Source organism: Belonocnema kinseyi, chromosome 3 (genome assembly GCF_010883055.1).
Source record: "Belonocnema kinseyi isolate 2016_QV_RU_SX_M_011 chromosome 3, B_treatae_v1, whole genome shotgun sequence".
Lineage (NCBI taxonomy): Eukaryota > Metazoa > Arthropoda > Insecta > Hymenoptera > Cynipidae > Belonocnema > Belonocnema kinseyi.
The window spans coordinates 70,367,156-70,381,536 of NC_046659.1; the positions used below are offsets into that span (position 1 = coordinate 70,367,156).

The window sequence follows — 14,381 nt, forward strand, 5'->3', positions numbered from 1 at the left end:
ATATAGTAGGATTGTATTGTAAAGCGGCAATATAAAAAAATTAGCTGTTCATCACTATATTTAAAAGTGTTTGAATATCCGGGACTAATACAAAATAGCGAAAGGCAGAATAACTAAATCATAAATTAGCAACAAAAGAAAATGGTCGAATTATAAAATAAGCGATTTGTTAAATTCTCATAAATATTTCTATTTCTGTAATTTAAGTTTGACGAAATTTAGAATTTCCTAAAATAATTAATAAATTATTAATTAATGATTCATTGAATTTTTTGCCTTATTTACAATTCTATTAATGATCTAAATTTCTGGAATTAAAACATGTTTCGGGAACTTAATAATTCGTTTATTTTAAAAGTCAGTCTTGAAGTCGGTGAATTTTAGTTTTGGATATTTTGAAATTTGGGATTTTATTTTTAGTTAATTAAAAATCTTGTCGTCATTTGAAAGTTGGAAAATTTTATAATTCGATAATAATATATATTTTCGGCATTTTTTTCAATTAATTTTTTTATTCGTTATTTATTTTTTTATTATTCTTTATAATTTCTGAATATCCATGCAATTTTTTAAATTTTAAATTATCTCAATTTTGTCGCTTTTTCCTGTATTAAACAAAATAATACGTAAGTAAATAAGTCTCATTCTCTACTTGACTCTACGCTATGAAGAAAAACTGATTTTAAAGTGTTTTTCATATTAATTTTGTAATTTTTATACAATTTTTCTATGGTACTGTATGGTTTTATAGAACAAACTTACTACTAGCGCCGCCACATATCTTTTTTGGTTCAATTACACCATTTTTTATTCCAAATGAACGATTTTTGTTGTGAAAAATTATATTAATCGGTTGAAAGTTGAACGATTTTCTTGAACAACATTTTTTTCCTGTCTAGTGTTACAGGATTTCCCGTAATCCTAATCGATTTCCAGCTTGTTCAGATTACGGCAGCTTCCGTAATACTATCTCTAGATTTTTACTTGTCCCTTTATTCGTTTGGGAGATTCTTCAATGCTAGCCAGTGGCTTTTGTTTTTTTGGGTTTTAGTAAAATTTTTATCACATATAAGCAATGAATACGTATGAATTCATCGACGATTTACATATTTTTAGAGAGAAAAATGTATTAAAACAATTTTTTATCATTTTATCAATGAAAAATGGTTCTTAAAACTAAAGGGGACAATGATCAATAGAAAGTACATAAAAGTATCCAGATATGTTAAAAAAATGGTATAAGAACGAATAATCACATCGTTCGCATTCATTATAAGACTTATAGCACCTCATAATATATTATATATATTTTTGCGATTTATACAAGAAATTAACTATTTAAAATATTAAATCGTTGAAACAATTAAAATTAGTTATAAATGAGCTACAATAAAAAAGATTATCCTGTCAATTATGATTATTTTTTCATCAATTGAATTTTATCGATTGCACTGGTCAAATAATTTTTGAAGAAACAAGAAACGATTATTTTACCATTACATTCGATCAAATTTAACATCATAAATTGATTTAAAATTATTGCTAATTCCTAATCTCTGATGTATTCAAAACTTGACCATGTATTATAAGTTGCATTAGTACCATATTTTTACGTACAAATCACACATTAAGAAGAATTTACCTTTTTCCCATATGTTAAATCAATTAGAAACTTCATGGTGTTCGGGGCAATGTTAATATTAACTGAATTCTCTCAAATTTTGAAGAAATAATTTTCTTTGGCATTAAAACAAAATGCAGAAGCGAAAACAACCAAATTTTTCACAATATAAATCCCTAAAAGTCCCTGATGGTCATAGTACAGTTTCGAATCAAGTAGAATCTGAACATTCGGACATGCAGAATTAAAGAATAAAAGTTCGAGTCGAAACCTGGTTAATTCTCTGCATCACTGACAACATTTACATTAAGTTATAATCAGTATGAAAAAGAAATTCGTATAAAGGAATACTGGATTTCTCTGGGAATTTTTTAAAATGTCTCACAATATTTATTCATAGTCTGGACGATTTTATCGGGGCAAGTAAAAATGTTTGAGTCGAGTGTACGAGACCGTATGAGATACAATGAACTCTGCGCCTCAACCCCTCAAATGCCACCAGTACAAAGGGTGGTTAAGCTTTTGTTGACAAAGGTGCACCATGCGGTGTTTTACATTCTAAAGTCGATAGGCAAGGCGATCTTAAAGCAAGCCTGATAAACGAAGTCTAAAAAAAATAACGGGAGCCTTTTGAATTTTCAGACAAAGAATATTTTTCTTATCTCGAGAAAATTCCTGTTCCCTTTCCTAAGAAAATAACTTATTAGATAATCATGAATAAAACACTGAGAATTTAGAGTTTTTAGTTTATTTAAATTTTCGATTGCCAACGAAATTTTCAGATTTAATATTTAAGTTTTTTCAAATAATTTAATGGTTAATGGCAATTTGAGATGTTGTTACAAAAGTTATAAAATGTTATACTAGGTCTGCATTTTTTTCTTTTTTTATTATTCACTTTAATTCTTGCCCAATACGTTGGTATTGTCAAAAGAAAGAAATTTGCCCTTTAGAAAAAAATTCCCATTTCCCCTACAACTGAACCGCGCAAACACTGTAATCATAAAAAGATTAATTTTATATGTATAAAAAAGAACCTTGATATGAAAAGAATTGTTCTGATATTACGTCTGGAAAACAAACAATTGATATTGTATATAAGCAAAAAACCTTATTTATTTCGACTTGTTCCAGACTATGTTTATAAGATATTCTGCCTGTTCTGAAAGCAGTCTAAATATAGTTTTTTTCTTATGCAATATTAAATTTATTTATATAATAATATCTAAACCATCGATTGTCAACGGCATGCTTGGAAACTTAAATAGCTCTCAGGATAGTCGTTTTTGGATAAAAAGGTATTTTTATTTATGTGTGGCAAAAAGCGAATTAAAAATCAATTTTTCAAATTAAAAAATTATTAAAAGTTCACCAAACAAATCTTTAATAAAAAAATTCTTTCTGTATGTTTTCCCTGTGCAAATATTCTTTCATTGAATATTTGTATTTATTGCCAATTTTGAGAAATATCTATCTTTATTTTATTTATTTTTCACTAATTTTTATTTTAATAGAAAAAAATTCTTTAACATAGATTCTCTGTAAATCGGAAGGGAGGACTTTTTATGAATAGTTTTCTTTATTCTTCTAAAACGCTCTTCCAGTGGGCCAGGCTTTGGATAAGAAATATTCAAAAATAGATTTCCGCCTGTCTAAAACGTTGGAACGCAACAGTCTGCTCCAGCACAGGAAGAAGAGAACTTCCCGAGTTCCTTTCTGCTTTACTAAATAAATCTTTTTGTTTGAATTCATTCCCACCTGATTTTAATTTAAGAAATCAGGGTATAAAAATGTAAATTTAATAATAATGATGAAAACAGGGGTTTCTAAAAATCGGTTTTACAGTGTTTCCTTTACAAAACAGGAAGCGTGAATATGACTCATGATGTCTACAGACAATACGCATTTGTGATTTAATAAATTGAAAATCTACTGGCATGGAAGTAGAAATAATTCCATTTGTTGATGAAAAAGAAAATATCAGAACTCCGCCAAGAAGGCGAAGCAGTAGGGTGACAATGGCTAAGAAAAAACGGTAAGAATTTGATTTGCAGTGGAAGATCCTAAACAATTATTTTTATAGAGGTGACTAAATTCTCAATTTTTCATAACGTGTATAATAAAATTTGATATCATTTTAATTAAAAGTACAATATACAAATATAAATAATCATTCTTGACACTATACTTTTGAGTAAAATTAACAGGAAAATCTAAATTTTTGTGTTCGGTACGCTTTAGACAGATCCGTTATAGTGATTTTTTGCGCTTTTTCAAATTAATTTGTCGAAATATGTATAAAGTTAGCAATGGAATTATCCCTTTAATATTAAATAATTGTTTTGATTATTATGTTAATTGCAAATCCATTTCAAAATACTTTTCACCCGCTAACTTCATAGTCTTAGTGCTTAAAATATTATTATTTTTATGTTAAAGGTTATCTAGACTATAAGAATCAAAAAGAAATAATCTGAACCAAAAGTGATTTTTATTAAGAATTATTTTATTTGAAAATATCGTGCACCAAGAACGTTCTTTGTACCCTAATCCAAATTAAAGACTTTGATTAGTTTTTCTGCACATTCCTTAGGTATATTTAAATACTTTAAATAATGATCTATTGTTCTGTTTCTTTACATATTATTCTTATTCTATACTTCCAGTCTCGATTGAAATCAGTATTTCCCGATTGCCTATCAAAATTGTTTAATAACAATGTCTTTAAAAATAAATCGTAAAAATATTACTTTATCATCCAGTACTTAAAATTTTTAATTATATATAAATTCTTTAATAAAATTTTAGCAAAAAATTATAGAATGCTTAACTCAAGTCATCATATATGGCCATCTCAAAAAGAATATCGGCGTTTAAGAAGCAACCGCTGAATATTATTTGTTAACACTTTCCTCATTGCGCTTTAAAAATAATTTTTTAGCATCCTCCGAGGGCAATACACATTAATTAACAACTTTGAAATGCGAAGTCTAGTCGTGTCAAATTCCGAAGTTAATGTAACATCTCCCACTTACTTTTTACTGATTGGATAAATAATATTATATTAAAATATATAGCAAAAACGTTATTTATCAAATTACTGTCTACTTTTATGATCTGTTTTGCAAATTTAATACCAAAACAAGAATATCTCAAAACTTCATAAATAATAATTTCTAAAGTAATTTTTTTTTATTCTTCTCAAAATATTCAAAAAGCAACATTTGATTTACTTATTCCAAAATTTTCGCTTCTTACTTAGAACTTGGTGACATATTCTATATTTCCATCTTTCAGTGACTATCAAATTATTTATCTTCCTTAAAAGCATGTGTGTTGGTTTTATAAAAACCAATTAAACTAATTTCTTAAAAATCAGCAAATCATTATTCAAATTTTTAAAGTGCTGCTTGTGTTCTTGTTTCAGAACGTCGCTTTTCATCATCATGAGCTTCATATATGCAAAGCTTCTAGTGGTTATGTGCATTGCCTACGTAATAAGCGATGTGGTTACGTATCGAATACCTGCATACTATTACGAAGGGTTTTTCACTTACCTTTATGGAGTTAGCATCCTCTTTCTTCTCTACGTCTTCTGCTTCCTCCTCCAGGAAAGTGCCTGCTGCTCCAGAGGGGTTGAGACACCCCCTCCACCTCCAAGACCGCCAAAGGCATCTAAAGACGCAAAAGATAGAGATAAGAAGAGGAAGGACAAGAAAGATAAGGATCAGAAAGAGAAGAAAAAGAAGGTATTTTTTATAAAATTGGCCAACCGAAATATAACTTACTTTTAAATTGGATATTTCTCGTTGAAAATAGACGACTTGTGGTTTTCTGTGATATATATTTTTGCGGTCTATAAAAGCTAGTAAACTAAAAAATTAGAAATACAATTACGAAACGAAGGAGGGAAAATGCACCGAGATGACGTAATTAGGTTAGTTTACCACTTATGAATCAACTTGAAGCCATAGGTTGGATATTATACCAAACTAAAAAAAATAATAATAATGCAGCTATTCAGGTTTGTTAAACCGGACATGAGTGTTTTAAACCCCTCTTTTTATAGTTTCTCCCTGATTCTTTAAAGATTGTAATTCCCATTATTTCAAGCTTTCGATATTTTACGAGAAAAAAAATTGGACATTTATCTCTGGGTGAAGTTATATTCTCCTATAAAACATTCATAAAATTTGCAAATATGTTTAGAGCTTCTAATTTTAAAACTTTTATCTGCAATTTTAAATCCTATTGTTTGCGCTTTTATATGTACGATAAGGTAAATCTATCATATAAACAAAGACGCTTGAATAAAGAGCTATGTGCCAAATGGTCGATATAAATAATTCATTTTATAGTTTTAACACAAGACCATTTATTTCAGGAAACTGCAGATGTGGAAGCGGCGGTGGTTACGCGAAAACACAAAACTACCCAGAATGACCAAAGCCATGGAAGCTTTTTTCTCAGAATGGGTGCCATTGGTACGTTTAGAGATTCAAAACAATTTAGTATAGACTGCAAATATAGCCTCTGTCAATCTCACAGTTTAATTACTTTTCCAGCATTCGGTTTGGGGACAATGGTCTACAATGGACTGGAATTCGGAACTTTCTTCGAAGTTTTGCCAACTTCACCGTGTTATCAGATTTTGAAAGGAGTAAATCCTGTTCTGCAGATGATCTTCACCTTTATGCAGATGTATTTCATCTTCATGAATTCTAGGGTATGTAACCAAATATTTCTTTTAGGTTCTTAATCTGTAAATTCACTCAATTCTTTAGCTAGAGTCAAGGATTCACTTTTTCTTTTCAGCTCAACATCCATCGATTTAAGGTGATCGCTCGGTTTGGTCTAATGCACGTAGTGGCGACAAATCTCTGCGTCTGGATTCGAACATTAGTATTAGAAACTCTAAAGGACATCACAGTTTATCATAAAACCTTAGGAAGAAAAGACATTGGACTACTATGTAGGAACTCTCCTAATCTTCTTAGAATATTAAATAAAAGTCGAGTCTCCTTATGAAATTTAATTACTTTAAATCATTTATTACAGCGAGTATCAAGGATCACACCATACATAATGCTGATGGAATCTTAGGTCTCGAACCTCGTGACATGGGTCAATTGCGAAGGTTGCCTTCTTATTTGACAACAATGAAACCTCCAACAGCCATAAGAGCTGTAAAAACAACCGTGGCATCTATAGGTAGAGTTGCTAGGACAACAGCAAGGGCTGTTGCACGAGCAGCCACAACAGCTACAACAACAACAACTGAGGCCTGGAGAACCACATCCACAACCCCATCGACTACCACTAGCACGACAACAACGACAGCATTTCCCACGATGCCGACAAGAGAGCCAACAACAGCTGCAACAACTTTCTCCACATTCTTAACAACTTTAACGCCGGCTCGTAACAACACTTGGAGAGAAATGACAACTCCATCTACGACTACAACAACCACAACTGTACAAACAACAATAACACAGTTCGTGGCAGGACTGTTTGACTCTCCACAATCCTTAAGCAAGAATCACATTCCACATGCTTATGACATGAACTCCAGCCTTCCGAATAGTTCACACAACGAGACCGTCTACTGGGGATCGAATTTCGGGATTTACGCAGAGGCGCTAACTGCTAATATCACGAAAAAGATTTCTTGCGAGCGAGTTAGCATCATGGGTACTACAGTTCAGGATGCGGCTCCCTATTTGTATCCATTTATTATTGAGTACAGTCTGATTGGTGCTGCTGTAATTTATGTTATGTGGAAACATATTGGCCGTCATCCACGTTGGCCACGACAGGCAGAAGCTGACTTAGAACGTCGTCTGGAGGCGATGCTCTCACGAAGGGCTGTTGCCCTCGCACATGCAGGTTGGTTAAACCTTTTTATTATGTTAATTCATTACAATTCCTGATAAAACTGGATCGAGATAATATTCGTAGTGTTTAGAGTACCCCAGTAGTTAGATGCAAGAATGTAGGATATTTTTCAAAGCTGAAACGAGAATAGAGTCAGTTTTAAGTTCAAAGTATTTTTGACTTAATGAAAGGGGCGTTGCCGAAAAGCAGTGTTCGGAAGTATCAGTCAAATTCATTAGGATTCAGGGAAATTCATTTTGAATAGCTTTGGAAACATATGGGAGGATTTGGCAATTTTCAGGACATCTTAATTTCTCAGTAGCTTAAAGAAAGAAGCAACGTTTATGTAAAGTGCAACTTTAAAATGTGACTTTAATGCGTTACTTTTAAGTAAAAAGATGCCGAACACTGTTAAAATACAGTAGGCCCCCCCGTATTGACCTAATCCATTCAGGGCCGCGAACCCCGCCACTAATCACTACTCACCACTCTCAAACCGAACTCATACCTCTCCCATTTCCCTCCAATAGGGGATGAACCACCAAGTGATTGCGAAAATGCTCCGTCCGTAAACGAGAGTGGAGAATCCAAACGGACAACTACGGGGAAGCCTACTGTTCGAACTGGTCAGTAAAAGATCATACGACATTAGATCCGAACGAAATCTAATTTAGTCAAGTCCCTTCAGAAACCTTGCCCAAATAACAATACATTTAAGTTAACTTCTTCCCCAGTGTACAGTTAAACTCGTAGACATTTGTAGAGTTAAGTCCTTAGTTCAATTTGCATCATAACTTGAATCCTGATTATTGCCACATTGTTATCTGGGTAGGTTTCTTGCAGAATGCCTCATATCTCTTATTCTCTATCAATTGTCCAGGACACGGCAGAGTGGATTGCGTCGGGGCAAGCAAGGGACTATTCTTCGGGTTACTTCTTTTGGTGGGTTCCTTAATCTGCCTAATCTGCTTTTTCGTCCTGATTCGCAATAAAGGAATGAGTCTTCTGGCAATATACTTGGCAGATGCGTCACATTGTCTCCTAATGGCACTATCAATCATCGCCATCATCATCGGATTTATTCGCGTCCAGAGCTTGAAATTCAAAGCTGAAGAACAGAGCGACCTGAATGACATCTTACTCCGTGTTTCCGCTTTTGGTCTCTTTATCTACGCCGCTTTCAGTGTAATAGCTGGTGCTCTTTCTGCATTGACTTACGAACCAAATCTTCTAGTGATGGTCACTGGTCTTTTAGCAGTGACTCAAGTGGTCCTACAGATGCTCTTCATTTCTGATGTCTCGCGCAGGAGAGTCCACCTACCAGAACACGATCGCAGCAAACCTGGACGACAGATCGTCACCTTCTTGCTCATGTGCAACGTTACGATGTGGGTCATTTACTCCTTTGAAGCTCACAAGGTCAACCTAAATCCTGTTCAACTCGACTTCTATGGATACCTTGCTTGGGCGATTGTGCAGAGGATCACTCTACCACTCTGCATCTTCCACAGGTTTCACAGTGCTGTCACGCTTGCTGAGATATGGAAGACCAGCTATAAAGCACGTCTCGAGTAAACAAGAAACGAGCAACGACTTTATGATGAGACTCGATCGTTCAGTTCAAAAAGGGATGAGTCACGACCGCAAGAGAATACTAAAAACTAGATCTAAAAGTATTAAAGACAAGTATTAAAGAGGATTGAAGATGAATATTAAAGATGACCAGAGAAGCTAACTTGCGAAAACTCACCCAAGACACTAGTGGATCAATGTTATCCTTCGTTTTAAAAGCTGAGAAACGGATAAGGTAGAATTTCACTCTCCGATAGAAGCAAGTAACGATTGACTCGCTAGAGCTACAACGAACGAAAAAGTACCTTTCAAGCAAAGAACTGGAGGTTAATATTCGTTTCATTATTCTTTCAGTCAGCGAAATAGGGACTAAACTCCTTTTAAAGTGATGTGTATTGTCCATGGCTGAAGCAGGAAGAGCAATATTTCTACAGGGTCACCGAAAGCGAAGAGGTTCACACTCAGATTATGAATTCTGATTGACTTTTGCAGATATAAAGAGGATGTTGAATTCCATGACTACGGGTGATATCATCCAGACTTCAATACTTAAATAAGAGAAACACTTCAGAGTAGCGCACATTTACTTTCAAGCGAAAATCATTAGTAAACTTTATGCTATTGTCGTGTTTTCTACTTTTATACCTTGACCACGTCGTGCGTCGATAATGATTATTCAAACCTTCATGACTCGATGCAGGGACGAGGAGATTTCATTGAGTTATCTTATCAACAGAGAAGGGAAAAATTTGTGATCCTACCTTACCAAACAGAAGGGCAAGTTTACAAAAGTCACGCAGACGCAAATTTATGGAGAAATAAGTGAGTGAGAAACACACTCTTTGATTTGTTTTATCCCGCGATTCTGTGTTCACTGCGCATCGCAAAGTACAAAATTGTTTCTACTTTTCCAAATAGTTTATCGCTCTGTCTTACGTATGTAGCATCGCGTGACAAGAATTAAGAGCCGAATTGGGAAGAAAGTTGTGCGGACGAAAATAAAGAGTCTTACGGTAGGTGAAATGAAGAGTGAGATGTTAACGAAAAGTGTGTATAGAGAATGTAGTTATTTTTTTCAGCGCTGAATGCGTATAAATCACTGATAAGGAGACGAAGAGAGACAGAATCCAGTCACTACTAAAAGCTAACTATGAATAATAGATATCGTTAGGTATAGAGAAAGAGGAAGTGCAACAGGTAGGTTGTAGAGTATGTTAGTCTATACACGGTAAGACAAATTCATCACCCACGAAAAGATAAATTACTAGCTATTGATTAGTGTCTAAGACCGATTCAGTAAAATCGATCGTTCATGATACGCTAGGTCGTTAATACTGATTATTGTCTCGTCAGGCCGTTGTGAGAGAAATTCACTTTAAGGAATATTGAATTTCTCCGCACACCTCCTTATCATCAACCTCGTTATCTCCATCCTCCGAGTATGTACTTACATAGCTTTCGAGTTTACACATTTTAATTATTAGATTTATGAAAAACGAGAGATTATTATTATGATTGATACGAAAAAATCACGCAAACATCACGTCGAGATCTGACATTATACATACGCGAATTACAATACGGACATACCCGAAATGACACTATTGATACATATATATAATATACGATATAAATTATATATAAATAAATATATATATATATATATATATAGATATAAATATATTATGAGAAAGGAATGCATTTTATTGCGCGACTGAGTGCTGAATGCGATGTAAATATCAATAAATTAAATAGGACGGAGCGTTCGTGAAACGAAAGACGTGCCATTTCACACTTTGTTTTCCATTTTTTGCCATTTCGTAAGCGAATATTGTTTCATCGTATCATTTCATTGACGCTCTGCGACCGAGACTTGCGTGTATCATTGGGTATCGACAAAGCGCGAATAATGTGATCAGTGGAATGGGAACGTAGCTATTTAATCTTTCATTAAAACGACCATGTGCCCGTGAGAGACACACTGCCACATTGGACCAACCTTTAAAAGATAAAAATGCTAAATCACTCAGAAAGATCATAGATCAAAAGATCGAGTTCCTTAGCCTGGTCCAGTCATAAATTACCTAAAATCCTTCCATGATTATCGCGAATGTGAGACTTATACGAGTGTGCGTGCAAAGTGTGAATGAAATCGAGCGAGTGCGACGTTTTCATTCGGCAACGACGTCTTTTTAATATGCCCCTATCGTGAGAAAATTCTTGTAATAAGTACACCGATATATTAAATATACAGTAGACCTAAGCCTAGCGAACAAAACCGCGGATTTGCAAAAACGAAACGATTCAGAGATGGGAAAAGCGGTTTTGTTAACAAAAAATCTGCAGTTGAAGATTCATTTTAGACCTATGCGCCTTTCTGACCAATTATCAAACTTCTCCCCTGACAAAAAGTTGTAAACTTTTTTAAAGGTCAGATCCATGAAAATAATGGTTAAATGGACCACAAAATACTCTAGATTGATATTATTCCTTAGCAAAAAATAATTATTGACTAATAAGAATTTTTTGCTATGGAATTGGAGATTTTTTATTTAACATTCTGATAGTTTTAGTGAAATTAGGATTTGGATAAGTTTTTTTGCCTTACGATATGGCTATTATTTTACACTTCAATTGTAACGATTTGATAATGTATTCTATATTTCTCAAGTTCAGTTTAAGGACGCGGTTTTGACTTTATTCTTGAGCTGAAAGGATAATACTTTTTGATAAGATATTTATTCATATTATCTAGATATTGTATATACAAAAGGATGAGGAATTTAATTCACTCCTGACAGAGCTGCTTCACCAAAGTATTTATGTATCTCTCTCACATGATATTTTATTGTTACTAATATATTATACTTCTTTTATACTTAATGTTCATTGTTCGATAAATCATTTTTTAATAAGTTTTATATTTCTATAACTTTACACTGCATTGTACCTGGTGATTTATTATGCTTAAATCCCATCCCTGACTGTGAACGTAAAACTGGTTAGTCAATTCGTACTTTTCCAAGTTATGTATATCAAGGTCGGGTTTGATAATCTACAAGAGGTTCAACTAACACTTTTCGCGGTAAACCAATCGGTTGAAAGTTTAACGAAGGCGTGTCCCTTACGTACGTACATACATACATATAGAGAATATGATCTAGTAACTATATACGTTGCAAACTCATCTGGAAGCCCAAAACTTCGGGAAGCAAATCCGCGGCGATGTTATTTAACATTACGTAGCAAGTTTTTGATGTCTTCGACTATAATTATCAAAGTTTGTACACACACGCGCACAAGTGACTCATACTCACAACTATACAGAAACACAATTGAACATTAATGTAAAAGAACAAGGTAATTAAAAAAATGCATACATGTTGTCCAGTAACCAGTTCTTAATCCAAATAGTGATAAAGAGAGTTTAATTCATTCGCAAGATCATTGTAACTTTAACGTTTCATTGTATCCGTTGAATGGCACGTACGCGCATGTCTCATCCGCGTAATTTGTAACGATAACGATTATATTGGTTAATAAAAGTTATCTAGATGTACATACGTCCCTCGATTTGTTGTTATTTTATCCTTTAAATTGATTAAACCGAAATGTATGGTGAAGCAAATAAATTATAGCTCATTAAATTGTTCATAAAATTGAACTGGTTCTTGCAAATATGTTTCAATGTTCCCGTATCAAAGATATACGTAATTAGAAAGGAACTTCTTCATGCATGGTAATTGATTGTAAGGAATCTTTGATCCTAAAATGGAAGAAAAATGATCGCGTGAATTGAAAATTTATAGAGATGTTATGTCTTGGGTAATAGTTCCAGCTGGTAAATAAATTCCGATTCGTCTCTAATGAAATATAGGATTGCATAAGAACTGGAAAGTACACCATAACTGGTCGAGCCCCCAATCAAGTCCTATGATAGATGCAAGCCTCTACTATTAACCTGTCATTAATAACGTAATTTATTTTACATAAAACTCCATAAATTGTATTAGCGTATAACAAAAGATAAAATAGATGCAAGTTCTCAAATAATAAAGAAGAAATAAAATAAATGCAATAAAGAAGAAATAAATTTTGGCATAAAAATCTTTGATTTCATTATTCGGTTAGCTTTCATGTTTAGTTTTTTTAATGTAAGGTATTCGAACTGTTAGCATGAGCTACGAGGAACAACAAAAAAGTGAAGGTTTGTCAAGTGAATGGTCAATTTATAGAACGCTGACACTCTAGAAAAAGTTTCAGCAGAGTGATTGGGGCCAATATTGACAATCTAGAAAGTTAGAACTTGAGAGAAAAAACTAGATTCTAACAGTCCAAAAAGGTCCTTTAAAGTTAGAAAATGTCTACAAATGAACTCCTTTATAAAAAAAAGCGATCTTTGATAATTTCTCCAAATTTCCACTGGAAAAAATATTTCGAAAAATTTTAAAGGATTCCAGCAGATTACAAGATATTTTAAGAACTTGCTTCAAAGAACTACAAAGCCGTTTTGAGAAATACAGAATTTTTACGGAATTTAAAGAGATTTACATAGGTTTTTAAAGATTTCATGTGTTTTCAAGACATTTCAAAATATTTCGGGGGATTACATAAGTTTTATGGTATTACACAGTACTTTAAGGGATTTCAAGATATTTTAAATAATTTAGGAATTTTTCGTAAAAAGTTATGGGATTTCAAAGGATTTTAAGGATTTCAAGAAATTCTAAAGTATTTTTACGAATTTTCAAGGCTGTCAGGGGATTTAAATTGGATTTCAAATATTTGAGGGGTTTTCATAGAATTTTAGAATGTTTCAAAGGATTTTAGCGGATTTTCAGAGATTTAAAGAAAAGATTTCAAAAGATTAAACGAAATTTCAAAGGATTTTCGAATATTATAAAGGATTTCTAAGAATTTGGGTGACCTTTGAAAGCTTTTTCTTTTTCAGTGTGGTTGAAAACTAATATTTCTCGATCAAGGATTTTCAACTATTTTGTTGACAATTCGACTTCGTTGGTGGAATTCAAATGGCTTTGGTTTCAAATAAAAATATTTTTTATTGAAATATCAGCCATAACATTTTTCGTTGGAAATTTAGCTACTTAGTTAAAAGTGGAAATACTTAGTTCAAAGTTTAATTTCGTCGAGGATGATTCATCATTTTCAATTAAATTTTTTTTTCATATAATAATTCTGTTAAAAATTTGTTTTTAAATGATTGAAAATTTCATATTTTAACTGAAAATTTAACTATTCCATTTTTGGTTAAAAATGAACCTTTTTTCATTAAATAATAATTGCTCCGATT

The 14,381-nt window shown here is 32.8% G+C and overlaps 1 protein-coding gene across 13 annotated transcripts in view; it reads left to right on the forward strand.

The window, feature by feature from the left end:
* The window catches only part of LOC117168862 (proton channel OtopLc), a 90,466-nt gene extending 77,833 nt beyond the window's left edge, over positions 1–12,633 (forward strand). For 7 of the 13 annotated variants that reach the window (XM_033354737.1, XM_033354733.1, XM_033354736.1 and 4 more), the window contains 7 exons: positions 5,049–5,370; positions 6,006–6,105; positions 6,187–6,347; positions 6,437–6,593; positions 6,680–7,510; positions 8,029–8,124; positions 8,379–12,633. In XM_033354737.1, coding sequence (XP_033210628.1) covers positions 5,049–5,370; positions 6,006–6,105; positions 6,187–6,347; positions 6,437–6,593; positions 6,680–7,510; positions 8,029–8,124; positions 8,379–9,073 — 2,362 coding nt within the window. In that variant the 3' untranslated portion in view covers positions 9,074–12,633. Of the gene's footprint in view, positions 1–3,466; positions 3,657–5,048; positions 5,371–6,005; positions 6,106–6,186; positions 6,348–6,436; positions 6,594–6,679; positions 7,511–8,028; positions 8,125–8,378 lie in introns of all 13 variants that reach the window. The other 6 variants (XM_033354742.1, XM_033354743.1, XM_033354734.1 and 3 more) reach the window with 4 other exon arrangements.
* The last annotated feature ends 1,748 nt before the right edge of the window (positions 12,634–14,381 follow it).